Raw genomic sequence first — 24,143 nt, 5'->3', positions numbered from 1 at the left:
CAAGTGCTTGCTCACAGGGGGTCGTTTTGACCGTTGGGGTTTTTCATAATTATTGTATGGCCTTGCCTTACAATATAAAGCGCCTTGGGGCAACTGTTTGTTGTGATTTGGCGCTATATAAAAAAAAGTTGATTGATTGATTGATTGAAAGCCAATTCAAGAACTTGGGAGAGATTCACAAGGAGTGGACTGAGGCTGGAGTCATAACATGTCCAGGAAATAAGCTACATGTCACATTCCTAGTGTCAAGCTTCTCATGAGCCAGAGACAATGTCAGAAATGTCTTACCTGGGCTAAGGAGAAAAAGAACTAGACTGTTACTCAGTAATCCAAAGTACTCTTTTTAGATAAAAGTAAATTTTGCATTTCATTTGGAAATCAAGGTCCCAGAGTCTGGAGGAAGAGTGGAGAGGCACACAATCCAAGTTGTTTGAGGTCCGGTGTGATGTTTCCACAGGCCGTGATGATTTGGGGAGCCATGCCCTCTGCTGGTTTTGGTCCACTGTGTTCTGTTCCATTCCAAAGTCAACACAGCTGTCTAACAGGAGATTTTGGAGCACTTCATGCTGCCATCTGCTGGCAGTCTTTATGGAGATGCCGATTTCCAGCATGACTTGGCACCTGCCCACAGTGCCACAATTACTGGTAACTAGTTTACTGACCATAGTATTGCTGTACTTGATTGACCGAGTACTGTCAAGAGGAAGATGAGAGGTATCAGACCAAACAGTACGAATGAGCTAAAGACTGTTTTTGAAGCAACCTAGATTGCCTCCATGCTACACTGATGCAAAAATGAGCATACTTTTCAGAAGTTAGAAATTTCTGTATTATAAATCTTTTTTTAAGTGATCCTATAAAATATTCTAGTTTTTTAAGATATAAATTAATAAATCTTTTTTTCTTTCTTTCTTTCTTTCTTTTTTGGACCTGTAGGCCATAATTATCAAAATTTAAATTAAAAATACTTGAAACATTTTTGTTTACTTGTAATGAGTGTAGAATATATAAAACTTTCACTTTCTGAAATGCCTGACAGAAAATAACAAACTTTTTCACAATATTCAAATTTTTTGAGCTGTACCTGTATACTGCACAGTTTAGACAATAAATCACACATAGACACTAACACACTTAGTTAGTGTCAGGTACATAATCCAGAGTTATAGCTGAGTCTGTCTGAACCATTGGACGTAATGTGATGTCAAATTGCAGACAGCAGAGGTCGCACTGGCTAATTTGAAGAGTAAGTACGAGAATGAAAAGGCCATGGTGACAGAGACCATGATGAAGCTGAGGAACGAGCTGAAGGCTCTGAAAGAAGACGCCGCCACCTTCTCCTCTCTCAGGGCCATGTTTGCCACCAGGTGAGAGGAATTCTGGGAAGCAGGAAACTTCGCTTTACGCTGTGAGAGTTGTTGCATATCTTCAAGGACAAGTTCACTTTTCACTTTTGTTTTTACAACCTTACTCACATGAAAACATTAGCAATTACATTATATGAGAGAATTCCTGTTTTCAAAAAGTTGCTATAAAAGGAAATACATCTGCCAAAAGGACAGTGCAGTTGAGCTCTAAATGATCGCAAACTGCGTTTTTTTAACATTAAAATTGCATAGTGTACCGAGTCATGTTATAGTGCATTGTGTGATTACTTACAACATCTGCCTGTGGTGATATTATCGTATTTCTAAGTGCCACTCCACAATGAAGCTGTATAACTGGTGATAACAATTACACTTTGCCCAGTTTCTCCAATCACAGCCACAGAAGCCTCTAATTCTTTCTGAATTGGCATGAATATAGTGGCGTCTTCAGTTAACTAGAACTGTAGATTAGAAGCGCCTGCAATTTATGCTTTAATGTAAATGATGGAGCACACAGAAACAAAAACTATTCTTGTTTTCTATTTGTTTTGGTGTGTAGATGTGACGAGTACGTTACCCAGCTGGATGAGATGCAGAGGCAGTTGGCAGCGGCGGAAGATGAGAAGAAGACATTGAACTCCCTCCTGCGTATGGCGATCCAGCAGAAACTGGCTTTGACTCAGCGCCTGGAGGATCTGGAGTTTGACAACGAACAGACCCACCGTGGCCGCGGTGCTAAAGTGCCCAAAATAAAAAGCAGCCCGCCTAAAGTAAGTTCCCAGAAGTCTCCTCCCAACTTGTTCTCACCATAGACTGTACATACACTGGACAAAGCCTCCGTGGCGCCATTGATTGGTTTTCTGTAGAGACCCGAAACAGCAGATATGGAGCCCGTGTGTTGATGGCAGCGATGGCGCTAATTCACGATGAACTCATTAATGCATAAATGGGTGGAGTGTGGGTGGCTCAGTGTGTTATGAAAGAAACCTGACCATTCCCCTCTCTTCGAGTCCAAACCATCAAAGCTAATAAACTAACTTCAGTTGGGGTGTTTGTTAAATCATATTTTTAGAGACTGTGCGGTCTCCGAGCGATTCGCTTTGGTGTGGACATTAAAAGTTGTGAGCCACTTATTTTATCAGGAATCATACATTAACGGGGCTTAAGAAATCAGGCTACTGATAGCTGCTAAAAGTGTTCATGCCGTTAGCATACAGCATTAAATAAGATAAGTTTCATTCAGCGTGAATATTGCAGCAGGGATGTCTTAGAAGATCCATCAGGGTGTTTCACTACGCAACATTCCAGGTGTTATTCCAGGTGTTTGTAATAAAATACTCAAAACAACATGGCAGCATCAGATAGCAGACGCATTGAACTGTCTCTGCTCAAAAGACACTATGAGAGGCGGCGGCGCTCAGCTCACTAGCTGTCACTCAAAGTGCCACACTACCAAATTTACAGAACTTTATAGGTTAAAATGTCTTAAAGTTAGAAAAAAAATTTACCTGCTGTACACTTGTCATGGAGGAGGAAATTATTTATAGAGAACAAAACCTTTTTTTATCAGGCTGTAAACATGTTTATTTATTTTCTGAAGTTGGACATTTTAACATGGACTCCTATGAGAATGTGCTTTCTTTTGGAGCCAACCTCAAGCAGCCAATCAAGGAACTGCAACTTTTTTCTGGATGGCTTTATGTGAGGCCATCGAAGCTTACTGTTTGGTTCTCACACACCCCTTGCCACACCCACATGTCCCTTATCATCTGAACCAGACCACAGCTTCAGTTCTCACTGCTTGGCACTTGAGTCCAGAGGGCTGATTTACTAATTCATCTGTCTCATGTCAGAATCTCAGCACCTCTCTGTCAATAACTCCTCACCTTCAGGCAGTGATTCATTCTGCATGTGTCATTTTAGTCTGACATCGCTATGACTGGTGTTAGTTTATTTCACATGCACGTTTCCCACATTCTTCAGGATTAGTTTGCATACGGAGAAGAAATAAAACTGCTTTGTTGTGTTGCTGTTCTGAATAAGAGTCTGTGTTCCTCTGCTCAGAGTGCTGTGCATTCTGGTTAAATCAAAGTTCATTTTGTAAATTGTAATTTACATATACGAGGTCTGCGAGAAAAATAACATACCTTTTTATTTTTTTCAAAAACTATATGGATTTGAATCACTTGCGATTACATCAGCCAACCTTGAACCCTCGTGCGCATGCGTGAGTTTTTTCACGCCTGTCGGTTACGTCATTTGCCTGTGGGCAGGCTTTGAGTGAGGAGTGGTCCACCCCCCTCGTCGGAATTCCTTTGTCTGACTTCTTCCTGAGAGACTGGCGCTTTGCTTTCAATCAAAATTTTTTCAGAATCTGTGAGGCAGATCGAAGTGCACACCATTCGAGAAATTCAGCTGGTTTTCGGTGAAAATTTTAACGGCTGATGAGAGATTATGGAGTGTTACTGTCGGTTTAAGGACTTCCCACGGAGCAAGACGTCACGCAGCGCTCTGAGGCGCCGTCATCTCCGTGTTGATAACCATTTGTAAAAACCAGGCGGTGTTATGTGGGCCGCTGAAGAGGAGGTACTGCTGGCCCACCACCACCAGAGGGCGCCCTGCTTGGAGTGCGGGCTCCAAGCACGAGAGGGCGCCAGACCCAGAAGAAGTGACAGCTGTCACTCATCGCACCAGCTGTCACTCATCTACAACACTATATAAGCCGGACTGCAACTCCACCTCCCCGCCAAGAAATCGACTACCGAAGAGGTAATTTTCTCTGCTGACTCATACGTTGAGTAATAATCTGAACTTCTGTTGCAGCCGTTTTCCTGGTGCTTTCCTTATCTGTGGGATTGGCGTTTGGTGTGACAGCGACGGCTTCGCCTCACACCCCAAACCAGATAAGTGGATTAAACAGGAGCTGCACGAGTGTGTGATTGGAGGTGGAGGTGCTCCCTCCTAACTGTGTGCAGACTGTGGATTACTGAGTGTGCGGACTCACACTCATTCATCTTGTCTTTGTTTTCTGCCAGCAGTACCAGGGTCAACAGCCGAAGACAGAGGCCACCTGGGGACTCGGGACTTGGCGGCTCCGGTGTTCTTCAGACCGTTGGTGGTGGAAGCCGTGTGGGACGCGGCTTCTCTCTCGTCAGGGGTCTTCTATCTTCGAGCCTGCCCACACGTCACCTGGTGTTAATTGACTTTACAAATTTTGTGTATTTAGTTGTGTGTTGTCACAACATTAAATTGTTACTTTTTGGCTTATTCATTGTCCGTTCTTTAGCGCCCCGTGTTGTGGGTCCGTGCTACGACACCTTCCCAACAGGCGGCTTTTGATGGCTTTCAGTAGAGTGAGTATCTGATAAATTGTTTAACAGCTGGACATGTTCCAACTTGTCCTTAAGGCTTCCAACGGAGGTGTTTTTCCTGTGGCGGCGCTTCTCTGTTCTCTCACGATGTCCTGGGTCAACAGAGGCTTAAATTTTGAGGTTTTCAGCTCCAAACAGGCTGACGACGGCGCCTCAGAGCGCTGCGCGACTTCCCGCTCCGTGGGACGTCCTTAAACTGACAGTAACACTCCATAATCTCTCATCAGCTGTTAAAATTTTCACCGAAAACCAGCTGAATTTCTCGAATGGTGTCCACTTCGATCTGCTTCGCAGGTTCTGAAAAAATTTTGATCAAGCAAAGCGCCAGTCTCTCAGGAAGAAGTCAGACAAAGGAATTCTGACGAGGGGAGTGGACCACTCCTCACTCAAAGCCTGCCCACAGGCGAATGACGTAACCGACAGGCGTGAAAAAACTCTTACATGCCCACGATGGTTCAAGCTTGTCTGATGTAATCACACGTGATTCAAATCCATATAGTTTTTGAAAAAAATAAAAAGGTCCGATACTTTTCTCACAGACCTCGTATTTTTTTATTAAAACTTACAAATTTACAATTAAGGATGTTTCTCTCCAAGCAGTTCTCCCACAATAGTGTTGTCAAATCTTACGAGGGAATAAAGCATCTCCATGCCGAAGCGAAGTGAAAATGGCCTTTCACACCGAGCGCGCAAACTGACACGCATCACTATAAAACCCATTATTATCAATGAGAAGCATCAGGCAAACGCTGTGTCGCAGTGTGACACGCAAAAACTGAGCTTTTTAACCTCAAGATTAATTTCTGATTACTGTACATTTTAAAGTAAAAAAAAATGTATTACATTAGAAAACTTGTAATTAAAATAGCTTTAAGTAAAAAAAAAAAAGATTCTTTAGAAATATTTGATGTTCATCTGTAAATTAAAACCATAAGTTGTCTGTTGTTGTTGTTTCAGATGAGATGATTTATTGATTAACTTTATAATAAACTTTGGACATTTATTCTTAGACAAATAAAATAGCATGAAACGTAACGTACATTTTTAAGTCTGGTAGATTCATTCACTCATTCAGTCATGCGTTTCATCCAGGAAAAAAGACACCGTAAATAAATATAAGTGTTTATTCTAAACACAACAGCAGATGATGTAACAATGACTGCAGTGTGTCTGTTAATTAGAATTTCTCAATGTGACATAAACCTCATCTTGCATATCTTGATGCAAGTTAAAGCAGTCATGATGTTGTTTCACATCATGTTGAAAGTTTTAAAATCCCTTAAATTATTGATGGTTTCTTTCTTAATTTTACAAGCCAGAGCAAAAGTCATAAAGAAGAACTAAATCAACAGTATTGACCGTTTATCTTTCTTGCAAATGCACAACTGTAGGAGAAATGAATTTCCTCCATTATGCCTGCAAATAGTCTTTGACAGTCACAGCCCCTCCTTGTGGCACATTTTGAGAATTACAGTTTAGATTGCTTATTCACTCACTCACTCACTCACTCACTCACTCACTGGTGCTGGAGCCTATCCCAGCAGTCACAGGGCGTGAGGTGGGGTACACGCTAGACAGGACGCCAGTCTGTCACAGGGCCACAAGTAGACAAACAAACACATTCACGCGCACAATTTAAAGTTTCCAGTCCACCTAACCTGCATGTCTTTTGGATATGGGAGAAAGCCGGAGCACCCGGAGAGATCCCACACAGAACATGCAAACTCCACACAGAAAGGCCATATGTGGGAATCGATCCCATGACCTTCTTGTTGTGAGATAATAGTGCTAACCACTAAGCTACCATGCTGCCCTCTAGAAGTACACATGTAGACATTTTTCTTTTGTAATTTAATGTAACTCAGTGTAAGCCTGAGTCTTTGCAGTCTGAACAGTCTGAAATGATCTTACTTTCAAAATGATGGACAAACATCTCCAACAGCCATTTAATTAATCTGTTTTCTTCCATTGTGTTGAAATGTTTGGCACAACTCACAGGGCAGAGGAGGATGCTAACATGGCATGAACATGATCAAACAGCCTGAGAACAACTGTATTAACACAGTATGAATCAGCCCCAAATCAGGAAAAGCTTAGAAAATGGAAATTCAAGAAAACCTACTGACCTACTGTACTACAGAGTACCGCTATGGCAAAAGTAATTTGCGATTTTTATTTTTTATTTTTATTTTTTTTTCTCATCAGTTTTGCTGGAGCTCGGTTTACAGACTGCCACAGAGGAACACCCGAGTTAGAAGAATCAAAATCAGAAGAATCAGAATCGCCTTTATTGTCATTGTAATTTGCATTACAACGAGATTTGAGTGCAACTCCAAAAGGTGCTTTCTGTGGTGCGAGTCATTTTTACCCAAATAAAAGATAGTGAAATTTAACAGTAAATTATTCAGAGTATATGTACAACTAATATAAACATAAGGTAAAATAAAATAAAATGAAATGTGGACTAAGTAATGTAAAATGAGAATTATATACAACTGTGGAATCATATTACACGGGAATGTTGCACATGGTTTACATATATTGCACAAGAAACTTGAAGGTGCGGATTAGAGTGATTTGTTTTTGTTCAGAGCAGTGATCGCTCTGGGGAGAAAGCTGTCCCTGAGTCTGTTTGTCCTAGTTTTGATTGACCTATATCGTCGGCCGGAGGGTACTAGGTCAAACAGGTGGTTGCTGGGATGTGTCTTTGCTGATGCTGGCAGCTCTGCTGAGGTAGTGAGAGCTGGCAATGTCTTCCAGGCTGTGCAGAGAGCAGCCAGTGATCCCTGGGCTATTTTGATCACCCTCTGCAGCACTCTCCTGTCTGCTGCTGTGCACCCCCCCGTACCACACTGTGATGCAGGACGTCAGGATGCTCTCGATGGCGGCTCTGTAGAACAACACCAGCAGCCTCTCCTCCAGATTGTTTCTCCTGAGCACCCTCAGGAAGTGGAGTCGCTGCTGGGCTTTCTTCACCACCACTGTGGTGTTGGCAGTCCAGGAGAGGCTGTCAAAGAGCTGCACTCCCAGGAACCTGATGGAGCTGACCCTTTCCACACAGTCCCCTTGGATGTAGAGCGGGGCTGGGTCAGCCCTGCCCTTCCTGAAGTCCAGGATTATTTCTTTTGTTTTTGTGGTATTCAGCGGCAGGTTGTTAGCTGAACACCACGCTGTCAGTCGATTGACCTCGTTCTAGGGCAAGCAGCGGCAGCCACGGCATTCTTTCCAAACGACCTGCATCTTATCAAGTTTCCCATCTTTTTTAAAAAACCAAACTATCTCCAAATTCCTGATTTAAATGTTTGAGGTGCATCAAAAATCCTTTTCAACTGCTTGCTGCGGTTCTCACGGACCTGCATGTTTGTTGTGGTAGAAATGTGCTTTCTGGCTTTTGTACGTGGTGCATTCAGTGTGCCTCAGAAAAAAAAACGCTGCAAGCAGGCAGCAAGCTATGCATCACGATTTCACCCATCAATTGAATTGATGCACACTGAATGAATAGATACCAATTCGTATTGATTAATCTCCACATGCCTAGCACATTCGTATTGCGTCTTCGTGCAGTAGTTGGCCAACTTAAGTTGTCTGGAGGGCAGTACGGTAGCACAGTGGGAGCACTCTTGTCTCACAGCAAGAACATCCAGGATTTGTCACCCACTTGTCCCCTGATGTTCCAGTACACCTGGAGTAGTGACAAGAAGTTCATCCGGCAAAAAAACCTGTGCTAAATCAAGATACCACTCCCTACCGCTGCTCCCTACGGGCTTCACTGTGGACACCGGGAACAAAACAAGATAACATTGTTTGTAAGGAACTTTCACAGTGGAGTTGTGCCAGTTCCTTGTCACAGGTGAGACTGTCTGGTCACATCTACATTTTTTTTCCTGCACTTGAAATTCAGCTTTCCAAATCAGAGTTTCCACTTTATCCTCAGACATCAGATTAGTTTTGACCCATCGTATCTGTCCTTCTTTTGTTTCAGTGGTACAAACCAGTACAGTCTGGGATTTGAGCATTAATGTGTCCATGTCTGTCTCATATTGTGCTGTGATCTGCGTCCTGTTTGTGTGTACATAGTAGACTACTTTATAGTATCAAGTCAGTGAATCCCAGTGTAGCGTCAAATATTTGACTTTGCGTCTCCTGTTTGTTTTCTCATGGTGCTTTTCTCTTTTTCTCTCTTGCCTTACTCACAGAGAAGACTCCATTAATTTCAATTGTGAAATACTGATTTCTCAAACACAAGGAGAATTCACATAACACAGTGAAATCAAATAAAGTTCAGCTAAAGAGGTTATGTAAACTTGAGGGCGCACATACGTGGCACAAGAGTCCTCTGTTTATCTGTCCTTGAAGTTTCAATGCAAGTAAGGAAGTAAGTAAATTTTAGATATATTGCATATTTAAAAGCCCCAGTTTTTTCCAGTAACAAAAAATAAAAGCAAAAGAATCAGCATACAGTGTCTTCCAACCAGAGTTCTATATGTCAACAGTGAATTAGTCCATGTGTCAGTAGTCCATTTTAACCTAATCAGTACCACTTATGGAGACTAAACAAGACTTACAATCCAGCCTCAGTGTATCATGGCCTACACAAAAATGATATGATGGCCATTCCAGGGTGGTAGCTGTAGCCAGGTAGGGGTCAATGAAGAATTACACAGGGATCAAAACTTAAAAATCCTCTAGTCATATTGAAAAATATATCACATTATTTTTCTTATCACAAAAGATTCCAAAAAGATATAGTTTGGACTATCTATAACTAAATGTTCTGGAGTTCTGCGGTAAAAGTAGCAAAAAATGGTGACAAAGGTCGGTTTCAGTTGCTCCAGTTTTGGTAAAAAAAAAGTGATGCAAATTATTGGTTGAGCTTATAGGATTAATACATGGAATAGTTTTAACTGTGTTGAATGATTGGTCTCCAAAGTAAAGGTCAAACAAGGTTGACCTACATTGGAGTTTGTGACATATGTTACTCCGTAACTTGATAACTAAGCATGTGCAACATTCCATCCCATAATGTGCAATATTTACAATTTTTAACAATGTATATAATAACATACTTATTCTGCAATGTACATACCATCCAGGACTGTGCACTTTACCTTCTAATGTTTACATCGTATATATATATTTTGATACTTGTTATTTGATATTGCTGCTTTTCTTTCTTACTTGCCTGCACTGATTTTGGAGTTGGCTCTTAATCTTGTTGTTGTCATGATCCAGCCCTGTTGGACCCGACTGTTATTATTTTTGAAGTCTTTTTTCCACTTTTGTGCTCTGAGCTTTCAGGCCATGTATCATAGTCATGCTTAAGCTGGTTTTGTTTCTTGTTGTCAGGTTTTCATGTTCATGTTATCATTGGTTTTGTTTGTCAATCATCCTTGCATTTGTTCACTCTTGGTTCCTTATGTAGCTGTAGTTTAGTTCTGTTCATCACATTGTGTGTATTATGCTTTGGTCACAGTTTTTGGTGGTTATTTACCTGCAAGTGTTTCCTGTCTGGTTATGTTCCTTTAGTTATTTATTGCACTGTTTATCATTTATTTTGTGTTGCTTTATTATACTTTAGTAACAGGGTTTTGTTATTTATCTGCAGTGCTTCTTATTTGATTATGTTCCATTTGTTATTTATTGCATTTTCTGTTTATCTGTTATCTTGTTTTATTAATTGCATTATTCTCTAGTCACTGGGTTTGTTTATTCTCTGTTTTTCTGTTGTTTATTTTGCTCTTCTCATTTGTGTATTCAGTTCTTATGTTCAGGCTTAGTTTGTTACCGGTCATAGTTGTTCTGCGTTCTGTCCATGGTTTCTGTTATTGCCTCTTGTCCTTTGACTACTCCAGCTCTTGTGTCTTTGTCTCCCACACTTTGATTCAGTCTGCTTTGCATTTTCACTCACTCCCGCTCTTGCACCTGCTCACACATCTTTGTGTTTCATCACCCCACTCTGTCTTCCTGCCTTCACTATCTTGTCTCATGCCTATCTCTGTTCACTGGTCACACCCCCCTTCCAGAACCTTCACCGACACCTGAATCTCATTTCACTAATCACACCACCAGTTATTTAAGTACTCAGTCTCACAGTCCCTTGCTTGATTGTTGAATGTCTTTCACTTTCCAGCTGTTGTTTCCTGCCTCCTTTTGTCTTGTATTCAGCCTGCCGGTATTAGACCTTGTTTTGCCCTTGACCACGTTTTTGTCTTTGCCTTTGATTGCCACCACGCTTTGTATTTTGACCTCAGCCTGTTTTTTCGACAAAGCCTCAGCCTCACGTCTGTCGGTACCTTTGCCTCATTGCTGGACCACCTGTGAACTGAATCCCTGCCTTCTTCAACAATTAAACCTAATTCTAACTGCACCTGCTGTGAGTTTGCATTTGTGTCCACCTGGTTTGTGACCCATCCTGACAGTTGTACATCGTATAATGACAATCAAAGGCATTCTATAACAGATGGTGCAAACTACTCATTTTTAAAACCAATATTTTGCATCACCTTTTGCCAAAATTAGGGCAACTTTAATGTTTGACCCCCGTATAAAGTGAAACTGACCTTTGTCACCATTTTTGCTGTTTTTACCCCATAACTCCAAATTGTTCAGTCATATATAAAACTGCGCCTTTTTGGAGTCATTATAGTGAGCAAAGTGTCACGATCATATAGTTGAACTGCCAATGTTTGAAGAAGCTGCTGAAGCAGACAGACACATAGGGCTGGTAGCAGACCAGACAGAAAATTATGGCATGCCGACAAACATCTTGGGAGGTCATTTTTTAAGAAAATGAATATGAGCCGATAAAGATGCAAATTAAATGATCCTGGGTCCACCAGTGTTGTGCCTTGATGCTCATCCTTGGAGTTGAGTTGCCTTAAGGCCCTTTTTTTTTTCCTTGGCCTAGGTGTTGGATGTCTTGGACGTAGGCTTTGAAGGTTCAAAGCCTTGGTCATCTCAAGAAAATTCACGGCATATGGAATTTTCAAACAGCCTCCACAATACAGTAGTATTGTGTATTGTTGAACAACTGCTCTTCTTGAAGTTACATTTCAAGAATCGTTACCTCCGCCAACAAAGTTGGAGGCAGTTTGTTTGTGAACAGCCTGGAGCCCACAATTTTTTTTATATATCGTTATGAGATATTTAATGAAGATTCATATTCTGATAGGCAAGAGCCGATTCAGTTTTCAAAGTCATACGTCAAAGGTCAAAGTCAGGAAAAATCTTTATTTTTATCATTGAAGGAATTTTCAAAAATTAATAACTTTGTCAAAAAAGATCAAATATCTTTTTTGTTTTTAAGAGCCTTATGTGGGGTGGTATCCTTTATCAACTGAGAAAGTTTGATCCAGATTACAGATTTTGTAACCATTTCAATTTAACATTGAAAACCCCATTGAATGTATGTCTTACATTATATTGTAAACAGACGTGCCCCAATCACTCTCATATTTGAAAGTGAGGTACAGACTGGCACTCACTATCACCTGACAAAGTTTGATCCAGATTGTGGATTTTGTGGACATTTGAATTCAATATTGAAAAGCCCATTTGTTGCATATTTTCGCATTATATCTCAATCAAAAGTAAGAATAAGAAAGAACTTTATTAATCCCAAAGAAATTGTTTTGCCAGAGTGCCAAAACAGTAAAGAGCAAACCTTGCCTTTTTTAATTTACAGTGACAACAATGAGTATGATGCTTGACAGTATTGCACATAGCTCTGAGTAACTGATAAACTCTGATCGTTATGTATTTGTCCTGCAGAAGGGGGAGGAGTCATACAATCTGATTGCCACAGGTCAGAAGGACAGACTGTGGTTCACCTTGGTGGCCTCAGTCTTTTGTTGAAGGTGCACCACAGGCGGGCACAGTTCCGCTAATCTGCTAACTGATAATTATTGAAGCTAATGTTTTCATTATCGGATTAGCTTTTCAGGTAATTTTGAAAACCATCAGCGGACTAATTATCTTTGATAAATTTTGGTCCGGTAAATTTTAGACTGCTAACCTATTTTTGCAGGCGTGGTGAACAAGGCTTAACAGTTACAAACATTTATGAAGTCTGAAATCAAAGATTTGAGTATCTAAATGTTTTGTAGTAGATGCACAGCTCTGTCCTCTGCAAACAAGAGAGAGCTGGTTCCAGGAAAAACTGCTCTATCCTCTGCAGACAAAGGAGAACTGGTCACAGAAAGAAAACCTCATTTCTTTTGACCCCATACGGATGTGCTGGCAATATCACCCAAGTCATCCCGAGGCATACAGTTTTAACTTATGGTTAAAATTTTAACCAAACTAATTTCGGACAAGTTATTTAAATTAATGTTACATCTGAAGTTTTATGAAGTGAAAACATCAGATATATGTTTTAGTTTTAAAGTAATGCACTAATTTTTAAGGTTTTAGTATGGACATTGTGTCTCCACAAAGTGCATTATGGGTAACCTCAGTACATTCACGACAGAAGAAATGCATTTGAGACGCTCTGATCAGGCTCTACACGGACAACAGCATTAAACTCTTTGTGTATTGTGCCTAAAACTCTTGTGAATATATTTTCTGGGTTTATAGATGTTGTTATTGTGTTTGTTTTATGTAAAAATGCTAGAAGAAGCTCAGGTTGCTTCTCCATTATCTTCAGTTGGAATCATTGTGAGCTACAACACTTCATGTTCTTTAACGTCTTGCTTTTGTCAAACACTGACTGGCCTCTTTGTTCCATAGTAATATGTAATATATATATATATATATATATATATATATATATATATATATATATATATATATATATATATGAAAACTGCATGTTTTCAGGGTCTCTACTGCCATCTACTGGCCAGTAGTGTCCATGGCAGTGTTCGCCCTAAGTACTAAGCCTCTGGGCACCAGTAGATAGCAGTGTTCTATTTATTTTGACCCCGGTTATATCAGACGGTTGTCAAATCAACTTTTTGGCTTTGCAAATGGCTGTTTTTTTTTTTGTTTTTTGTTTTTTTTTTACAAATAAAAAAAAATAGCATATTTTACAAAAGCACATTTTTATGTAAACACCAACACACACACCTCACATTAACATGTTGGTTTTTACATAGAATGAATGAGTCAACCAGTCAGTGTTAGTCGAGGCTCATTTAACCATAATCCCTTTGGAATCTCTGTGTTTGTTACAAAACTTCAGAATTAATGCATTATTTAAAATTAATATATATATATTTTAACTTTGTACAAATGACAGAATTGACATTAGTGGAGTTATTCAATTGGTATTAATTTTATTTACACTTCAAAACCATAAGTCAGCACTGCCTTATTTTCCAAAACCTCTGTCTCGCGGCAACGCTGTTATTAAGTAGAGAGTTGAGCTTTGCTGTTCCTCTCAGCTGCTTCACTGCTACAAGCTATGTAATAAACAGGAGCTTCCAGCAGTGGGCAGGGTGCACAAAGACAGAAGTGCTGACTCATTGTTTGGGCCTGGTGTCATCACAGAAGCGATTCAGCTTGTTAGTTACAAGTGTACTGGAGACAATACTGAAAGTTATCGGTTAGCTGTTGGGTGGTTCATTGGTTTAGCTTCATAAAAGATAACTTTTCATTTAGCTGATCTGTTATCGAAGCTAACTTTTTGGTTAGCTGTGCCCACCACTGACCACAGGACATCAGTGTGGCAAGCAGGGGGTAGGAGGTGTTTTCCCGGATGGTGAGCAGTTTCCTCAACATCCTCCTCTCTGACACCTCCACCACAGACCCCAACATATCTCCCAGAACAGAGCCAGCTGTGCTGATGAGCTTGTTGTATCTGTTTGAGTCAGCTGCCTTCAACCTGCTGCCCCAGCACACTACAGTGTAGAAGATAATGCTAGAGACCACCGAGTGATAAAACATCTGCAACCTAAGGAAGTAGTCGGCTCTGACCTTTCTTATACACAGCATCTGTGTTTACAGTCCAGTCCACTTTGTTGTCTATGTGGACACCCGGGTACTTGTAGTAATCCACAATGTCCACCTCAGTTCCATTAATGGTAACTGGGTTCGGATGGGTCTTTTGTCTCCTGAAGTCCACCACCAGGTCCTTCGTCTTAGATACGTGGAGCTGCAGGTGATTGAGTCAGCACCACTCCACAAACCTGTCTACCACGCTCCTGTACTCAGCCTCCTGGTCACTGCTGATGCAGCCCACAATGGCAGAGTCATCTGAAAACTTCTGCAGGTGGCAGGACTGTGACCAGAAGCTGAAGTCTGAGATGTACAGTGTGAACAGGAAGGGAGACAGGACCGTCCCCTGTGGTGCCCCCTGCTGCTCCTGATGGGGTTGGATGTAATGTCTCGAAGCCTCACATACTATGGTATGGAGCCTCCATCTTCATGTCCTGTAGCTTATTGCTGAGGAAGTCAGGCCGGATGGTGGTGAACATACTGGAGAAGTCAAAGAACATGATTGTCACAGTGCTGCCTGCCTCCTCCAGGTGAGAGTAAGCTCTGTGCAGCATGAAGATGATGACATCCTCCACTTTCCTGTTGGGCTGGTACACAAACTGCAGACTCAGTGCCTCATTCACTCATTTGCAAGGTTGGGTAGGATTACTTTGAAATGTAATCCAAAAGTAATCAGATTACAAGTAATCCAAATGTATGTACATACATACATGTAATCCACATGTATACTTTCAAAGTAATCCTACCCAACCTTGCTCATTTGTGACGTGCAAACTGGGACTCTCAGTGAATAGACTAATTTTGATCCGCATCTGATCTGTATTGTGGATTTAGCGGATATTTGATTTTAACATTGAAAAGCCCCTTTGATCCATATTTTGTATTATATTTTAGCTTATGAAAAGTCACTTCTAACAGGACTTTGACCTTGAAATTTTTTTTCCAAGGTAAAAATTTGTGGAATTGGAAACTAGTGTTGGCAGAGGTTTGCACTCTACGAACGCTGTGCTCTAGTTTTGACTGTGTTGAATGTTTGGTCTCCAAAGTAAAGGTCAAACAATGTCAACATCCATTGGATTCTAGGACATGTGACATATGTTTTCCTGTAATGTTATAACTTAGCAGGACACATGGTGCAGACTACTCCTTTTAAAAACCCTATTAACTCAGCCAATAATTTGCATCACTTTTTACTAAAATTGGAGCAACTTTTGACCCCTGTACAAACTGAAATTGACCTTTGTCACCTTGCTCTTTTTACCCCATAACTCCATAATATTCAGTCACAGACAGTCCAAACTATACCTTTTTGGAATCTTTATGATCAGAGAAATAATGTGGTATAGTTTTCAATATGATTGGAGCATTTTTAAATTTTGAACCCTGTGTAATTCTTCAATTGACCCCTACCTGACCATCTACTGAAATCCAGGGTGGCCAGTTATTTTTTTCAGAAGAGTAATGTCTAAGGAATATTTGCGCTGAATTTGGTGATTGTATCACCATTTGCAGGATTGCTCTGTAAATATTCTGTTTTCTACTATAAAAGGTACTCGCCTACAGCCAGAACAACAGGTGTGTCCAATCTGCTATCACAGATGAGTTTTTTGTCTCTGTAGACAGACTGACAAATTTAGATTTAGTTAACTTTAAAGTGCTCAGATAGGGCACGTAAACAAAGTGGTCCACTCTGAAAAAAGACACTTGGTGCGGCATTTTTATTTATTTATTTATTTGGAAGCAGCTAGTTTCACCTGCACTCATTTAGAACAGTTGAAAAAAAGATGTTCTTGCCTAGGAAAAAAAAATGTTAAATGGACACCAGGCCACCACATTTCACAGAAATCTGTTCATGTCTTTTTGAGATATCCTGCAAACAAACAGTCAAAGCATTCCTGCATCTGTCCCATTATCTGGATCTGCCTCAACCTGTAACAGGTTCTTCCTTGACCTATGACCCACTGCTTCACTGTGTTTTATGAAAAAAAGAGTTGAAAACATTACCTTCTTGCCAGACTTAAACTAAAAGTCACACTGTACACCATGGACCAGACTGCTGCCACACTGTTCACCATCCCCTGTTTTGTCCTCCCCTGTTTCTCTGTCCTGTTTACGTCTGAGGGTCATCACTCTGTATATCTGTCTAATTTATCAGTTTCTTGTAGATTGTCAGCAGCCTGCTGCCTCAGTATCGTCGTTCTCCCCACAACTGAGGAGAGGGAGAACCTCCTTAGCTCGCAGGTAACACGCTGTAGAAACCTGTTACTAGTTGGCTCACCCACACCTGTCCGTCCGTCTCTCTGTGTCTATCATTGCACAGGACTTTGCACAACATTCAGTAGTGACACACCTGCATCCGCTGCATAGCTATAACATAGTTGGCCGTGCATGCTCCTTTATGTTCACATGAATGAGCTTTGCATAGGTTTTTCAGGCTATCCTGGGACAAAAATTATCACTGTTGCTGCTGTGCAGATTCTAATCATTCAAGCCTGTGTGACAGCAAATTAAAAATGTTATACTTTGACCACACAGACACTTGAATGACAATGCTGGCATGGATTCCCATGATGCCTTACACCCATGTGAAGTGGCATTGTTTTACAATCCCACATTTCCGCGTGTGCTTGTTAGGGTGAGTGAGTGAAGAACGTGAGTGTTTTGATCTGATTTGGGCCAAACGTGGTGGAATAATTGACAGAGGGTCGCTGACAAAGTGACTTATATTTGATGTGTTTGGTTAGTTAAAAGTCAGTGTCACGAGTCAAGGTCAAACCTTTGGCTCATTGGGAACAGTTAGGGGATATTTAAAATGAGCACATCCCATCTGGACTCAAGTCTCCCATGTGCCTTCTGACAAACTGGAGCTGAAATTTAGGAGACTCCTTCTCCGTTCCACTCAAATTCAAATTTATAAAATTTATTATTTTATATAGTGCCAATTTACGACGGGGTTGCCTCAAGGCGCTTCACACAACACACCTTAAAAAGCAAAACAAAATGAATTAAAACATTAAAAAAAAACACAGTAAAAGGAAAAATATAAATATGGAAAAAGAATAAAAGAAGACACGCAATAACATAAAATATTAGCAATAAAACAGGGAAAAAAGATGTCTTCAATTTAGATTTAAAATCTCCACAGAGTCTGACTCTTGTATGTGCATGGGCAGATTGTTCCACAGAGCCAGGGCACAATAGGAAAAGGCTCTGTGACTCGATGACTTTTTGTTCACCCTAGGGATACACAACAGACCTGCACCCTGCGAACGCAAGGCCTGAGCCGGTACGTAGGGCTCAACCAGGTCAGCCAGGTAGGGAGGTGCCAGTTTGTGAACAGCTTTATAAGCCAGTAACAACACCTTAAAGTCTGATCTCAAAGAGACAGGAAGCCAATGAAGAGATGCCAAAATGGGTGTAATGTGGTCAAACTTTCTGCTTCGTGTCAAACGTCTGCCAGCAGCATTTTGAACCAGTTGAAGACCCCTAGTGCTGGACTGCGGTAAACCAGAAAATAAAGCATTGCAATAGTCCTATCTGGAAGAGATAAATGCAGGAATCAGTCTCAGCATCAGCCGTGGACAGGATGGGGCGAATCTTCGCTATATTTCGCAGGTGGAAGAAAGCAGTCCTCATAATTCTAATGTGGAGGTCAAAGGACAACGTAGGATCAAAAATTACTCCAGGGTTCCTCACTTTGTCTGTATAATACGAACACACGAACCTAAGCTAAGCGTTAGCTGGTCAAATTGATGCAGATGTCTTGCTGGACCAAGAACCATCATTTCAGTCTTATCAGAGTTTAAAAGTAGGAAGTTACTAGACATCCAACTTCTCACTGATGGAAGGCAATTTTCTAAAGATTTTATGTGAGTAAGATTACCAGCAGTTATCGGAACTCAGCCACATGGGGTGTGCAGCCAGTACATTCTGAGTGCCGGTCCCAAGCCCGGATAAATGAGGAGGGTTGCGTCAGGAAGGGCATCCGGCGTAAAACAAGCCAACCCAACTATGCAGACTCAGAATTGAATTCCCATACCGGATCGCTCGCGGCCCGGGTTAACAATGTCCGCCACTGGTGCTATTGCCCAACAGGGTGCTGGTGGAAATTGGGCTACTGCTGGGCGAAGACGATGAAGAAGAGGAGGAAAACATTGCCACAAACAGCGGTAGAAGAAGAAAACTAGAAGGGTGGAAATGAGAGTGGGGACTTTGAATGTTGGTAGTATGACTGGTAAAGGGAGAGAGCTGGCTGATATGATGGAGAGGAGAAAGGTAGACATATTGTGTGTGCAAGAGAGTGGGTACAAGTTGTACCATGGTGAGGACAGGAAGAGAAATGGTGTTGGGGTCATTTTAAAGGAAGAGTATGTTAAAAGTGTGTTGGAGGTTAAGCGAGTGTCTGACAGGGTGATGAGTGTGAAGTTGGAAATTGAAGGGGTGATGATGAATATCATCAGTGCATATGCCCCACAGGTAGGTTGTGAGATGAAGGAGAAAGAAGATTTCTGGAGTGTGTTAGATGAGGTGGTGGAGAGTGTGCCCAAGCATGAAAGAGTGGTGATAGGAGCAGACTTCAATGGGCATGTTGGTGAAGGGAACAGAGGTGATGAGGAAGTAATGGGTAGATATGGTATCAAAGATAGGAATGGGGAAGGACAGATGGTAGTTGATTTTGCAAAAAGGATGGAAATGGCTGTGGTGAATACCTACTTTAAGAAAAGGGAGGAGCACAGGGTAACATATAAGAGTGGAGGAAGGTGCACACAGGTGGACTACATTCTTTATAGGAGATGCAAGCTAAAATAAATCACAGACTGTAAGGTGGTGGCAGGAGAGAGTGTCATTGGACAGCATAGGATGGTTGTTTGTAGGATGACTTTAGAGGTAAAGAAGAAGAAGAGAGTGAGAGCTCAACAAAGGATCAGATGGTGGAAGCTGAAGGAGGAAGACTGTTGTGTGAAATTTAGAGAGCAGGTGAGAGAAGCACTAGTTGGAGGGGAAGCAGTTTTGGACAACTGGAAAAGTACTGCAGATGTGGTGAGGGAGACAGCTAGGGCAGTACTGGGTATGACATCTGGACAGTGGAAGGAAGACAAGGAGACTTGGTGGTGGAATGAAGAGGTCCAGGAAAGCATAAGGAGAAAGAGGTTGGCGAAAAAGTTTTGGGATAGTCGAAGAGATGAAGAACGTAGACAGGAGTACAAGGAGATGCGGCGTAAGGCGAGAAGAGAAGTGGCAAAAGCAAAGGAAAAGTCATATTGCGAACTGTACAAGAAGTTGAATAGTAAGGAAGGAGAAAAGGACTTGTACCGATTGGCCAGACAAAGGGACAGAGCTGGAAAGGATGTGCAGCAGGTTAGAGTGGTAAAAGATGCACATGGTAATGTGCTGACAAGTGAGGAGTGTGTGCTGAGAAGGTGGAGGGAATATTTTGAAGAGTTGATGAATAAAGAAAATGAGCGAGAGAAAAGGCTGGATGATGTGGTGAGAGTAAATCAGGAAGTAAAAGAGATTAGCAAGGAAGAAGTGAGGGCTGCTATGAAGAGGATGAAGAGTGGAAAGGCAGTTGGTCCAGATGACATTCCAATGGAGGCATGGAAATGTCTAGGAGAGATGGCAGTAGAGTTTCTAACCAGATTGTTTAATAAAATCTTGGAAAGTGAGAGGATGCCTGAGAAGTGGAGACGAAGTGTGCTGGTTCCTATTTTCAAGAACAAGGGTGATGTGCAGAGCTGCAGTAACTACAGAGGCATAAAGCTGATCAGCCACAGCATGAAGTTATGGGAAAGAGTAGTAGAAGCTAGGCTTAGAAAACAGGTGAAGATCTGTGAGCAACAATATGGTTTCATGCCGAGAAAGAGCTCTACAGATGCAATGTTTGCTCTGAGAATACTGTTGGAAAAGTACAGAGAAGGACAGAAAGAGTTACATTGTGTGTTTGTGGACTTAGAAAAAGCTTATGATAGGGTGCCAAGAGAAGAGTTGTGGCATTGTATGAGGAAGTCTGGAGTGGCAGAGAAGTACGTTAGGGTAGTGCAGGACATGTACAAGAATAGTGTGACAGCGGTGAGATGCGCAGTCGGAATGACAGACTCATTCAAGGTGGAGGTGGGATTACACCAAGGATCAGCTCTGAGTCCTTTCTTGTTTGCAGTGGTGATGGATAGGTTGACAGATGAGATCAGACAGGAGTCCCCATGGACTATGATGTTTGTAGATGACATTGTGATCTGTAGTGAGAGTAGAGAGCAAGTTAAGTCTAGTCTGGAGAAGTGGAGATATGCTTTGGAGAGAAGGGGAATGAAAGTCAGTAGAAGCAAGACTGAGTACATGTGTGTGAATGAGAGGGAGCCCAGTGGAATAGTGCAGTTACAAGGAGTAGAAGTGGTGAAAGTAGATGAGTTTAAATATTTGGGGTCAACTGTTCAAAGTAATGGAGAGTGTGGTAGAGAGGTGAAGAAGAGAGTGCAGGCAGGGTGGAGTGGGTGGAGAAAGGTGGCAGGAGTGATTTGTGACCAAAGAATATCAGCAAGAGTGAAGGGGAAAGTTTACAAAACAGTAGTGAGACCAGCTATGTTGTATGGTTTAGAGACAGTGGCACTAACAAAAAGACAGGAGGCAGAGCTGGAGGTGGCAGAGCTGAAGATGTTGAGATTCTCTTTGGGAGTGACAAGAATGCACAAGATTAGGAATGAACATATCAGAGGGACAGCTCAGGTGGGACAGTTTGGAGACAAAGTCAGAGAGGCGAGATTGAGATGGTTTGGACATGTGCAGAGGAGGGACCCAGGGTATATAGGGAGAAGGATGCTGAGGATGGAGCCACCAGGCAGGAGGAGAAGAGGGAGACCAAAGAGGAGGTTCATGGATGTGCTGAGAGAGGACATGCAGGTGGTTGGTGTGACAGAGGAAGATACAGAGGACAGGGTGAGATGGAAACGATTGATCTGCTGTGGCGACCCCTAACGGGAACAGCCGAAAGACAAAGAAGAAGAAGATTACCAGCAGTTATCGGCATGTACAGTTGAGTATACACCAGTTATACTTTATAGCTGTATAACTGGTGATGCAGTAGACAAATGCTGAACACAGTTTCTCCACATAGCTCCTATAAATCCCTTCAGAGTTGTCTGGGCGACTTGGTGGCATCTCCTTCTTGCAGTGTCCAGACAAATTTACCATGCTGTCTGTAAACCTTAAATCTGAAGTGTGTTTGATTGTTGGGCTGCATCGTCAGTGTTTCTCTCTGTAGCTGTCCTCCCCTAAAATATCTGCTCATGAAATTGGTGAAATATTCTTTCAACAGCTACGTCTCCTGCCCTTTTTTACTCAGGGAGAGGGTTTGATTGTTTGATTGTTATTAACGTTTGCCTCTTGTCTCGTTTCAGTCCTAATATCTTGGCAGACTTCCAGGAACACCAAGTAGTCCTCTCCAGCAGTGGAAGCCTTCTCTCCCCCTGTGACCCTCGTAATTGCCTGACTCAGCAACCCCAGCCCCCCGGAATATAAACTCGCACCTCCACCCAGGTCTGATATGGGCCCTGCAGAGACAGAGACACTTTAAATAGGGGTTCAGGTTCACGGACCCCTGGCCGAGCAATCCACCCTGGTGCCTACTGGTCTCTGTGATGTCTAAAATCTTCCCTCCCAGGTAGATGGGTCGCAGATGAGGACCTGTCTTCTCTCCTGTGGAAGTGACATCCTGTCCTGGAAACAGAAAACATGGGACTAAACTGTGGCACAAAAGCCTAACGGACAAATCACAGGGAATGTTATTCACATTAGTATTTATTATTTATTTACATGCTGATTTGTGACAGATTTCTGAGATATTTATTACTGGAATATTTGTTTTTTTTTCCCATGTTTGTTGGTCATTCTCTGACATGTAAATTGAGACCGATTTTAATGCGCTGGTGTAAACTCGATCACACAAATGGCCAATTTTGTTCTCTTCCACAATGTGGCTAAAAAAAACACCTAAAGCTACAGTGTGTAGGATTTAGTGCCATCTAGTGGTGAGGTTGCATATTGTATTACTCTGTTACTGGTCACGTTATTGTTTTCCTTCAGGTTTCACTTCTTTTGCAATGGGGATTCACGCTCCCTTGACTTCTCTTGTGATAAGCAATATGTACGATCCTCCATTTCACAAAAATTAGTTTTCTCAAACTTGTTAGCCTGCACTAACAAGTAGACAGCGTATAGAGGAATAACCACTAATTCCACTTTTTTTTTTCTTCTGTTTTTCAGCTGTGCTGCAAAATGCAAAACACTGAACACGTTTGTCGCTTTTGGGCTACTTTATCAACATGGCGGCCTCCATGAGGGGGCCCACTCCCATGTAGATATGAAGGGCTCATTCAAAGATCATGAAAACGCAGTATTTCATTGTTGCAGGTAATTTATACACTAATGATAAATAGCTAGATAGTTAGAAAAGCTATGTTCCACTTGTGCTGATTAACACCCCTAAATTCTACACACTATGCAAATATTCTGTATGCAAATATTCTTTCTGGTGTGGTGAAATGGTGAAAACTTCAACACTGAACACAGTATTATTATTTTCTTTTCTTTTCAACATAATGTAATAATAACATGCTGTTTTTATATAGCAATGTTAGAGTACAATATGACATTGCAGACAGAAGAATTGGTATTTTTGGTGGTGGTGGTGGGTGGAGTTCTACATTTTTAAAGTTACTAGTCTTTTTTGGGATATGTGCATTTTTTTAATCATTATTATTTTACAATATAGTCTTAAAGCGTATTTTATACCTTTTTATTATTTTTTTCTGATAGCAGATCTGGCTTTGTCACATCACAAAGCTCTTCTCGGAAGGTTTGAGATCAGGATTTGTGATTCTGCCCTGAGTTTTGACCTCTTGTTTGTACAGGTTCAGTAACCATGGCGTCAACTGACACTGCATTATTTGCGATGAGTTGATTCATAAGAGCGTACCTCTTCTCGAGTTACTGTCACCATTAAGTGGACACTGTAATCTCAATGTTAAGTATTCTCTGTGCTCTTTCACAACTGCGGAAAACTGCATTAATTCCTCATATCAGTGCAGTTTAAGTGAAGTTTCATTCATCAAATCTGCCTTCTTCGACATTATCCCTTGTCCATGTGCTTCTCCAGCCGGTATGCAGTTCTGTACAAGCACAATTATGCACTATGCATTATAGCAATACAGCAGCACGAGCCTTCGACTGATGTGGATAAGATTTACCTAATTTTTCCATCTTCTCTGTCACCATGAATTAACCAGCAGGCTGAAGGGGGAAAAAAGGCAAACTAGCAGAAGTTCTCTAAATATGTCAGAAAATTGTGTATCTATTGGGGATGTAACTAAAACACTTGTCACTTTCCTTTAGTTAATATGTTGTTGAGAGAGGAATCCGGTGAGGTGGGACTGAAATGGATGTAATTTGTGTTCATTCATGCTGTATCCATGTC

At 41.4% G+C, this 24,143-nt stretch overlaps 1 protein-coding gene across 4 annotated transcripts in view; it reads left to right on the top strand.

Moving 5' to 3' along the window:
• Positions 1–22,808, top strand: part of bicd1a (bicaudal D homolog 1a) — a 98,832-nt gene extending 76,024 nt beyond the window's left edge. For 2 of the 4 annotated variants that reach the window (XM_034177066.1, XM_034177065.1), the window contains exons 7-10: positions 1,216–1,367; positions 1,927–2,137; positions 16,833–16,918; positions 22,069–22,808. In XM_034177066.1, coding sequence (XP_034032957.1) covers positions 1,216–1,367; positions 1,927–2,137; positions 16,833–16,918; positions 22,069–22,189 — 570 coding nt within the window. In that variant the 3' untranslated portion in view covers positions 22,190–22,808. The remainder of the gene's footprint in view (positions 1–1,215; positions 1,368–1,926; positions 2,138–16,832; positions 16,919–22,068) is intronic. The other 2 variants (XM_034177067.1, XM_034177068.1) reach the window with 2 other exon arrangements.
• The last annotated feature ends 1,335 nt before the right edge of the window (positions 22,809–24,143 follow it).

Source organism: Thalassophryne amazonica, chromosome 8 (assembly GCF_902500255.1).
Source record: "Thalassophryne amazonica chromosome 8, fThaAma1.1, whole genome shotgun sequence".
Taxonomy (NCBI): Eukaryota; Metazoa; Chordata; class Actinopteri; order Batrachoidiformes; family Batrachoididae; genus Thalassophryne; species Thalassophryne amazonica.
The sequence above is the reverse complement of the archived record's forward strand: the minus strand, read 5'-3'. Positions and strand labels throughout refer to the sequence as shown.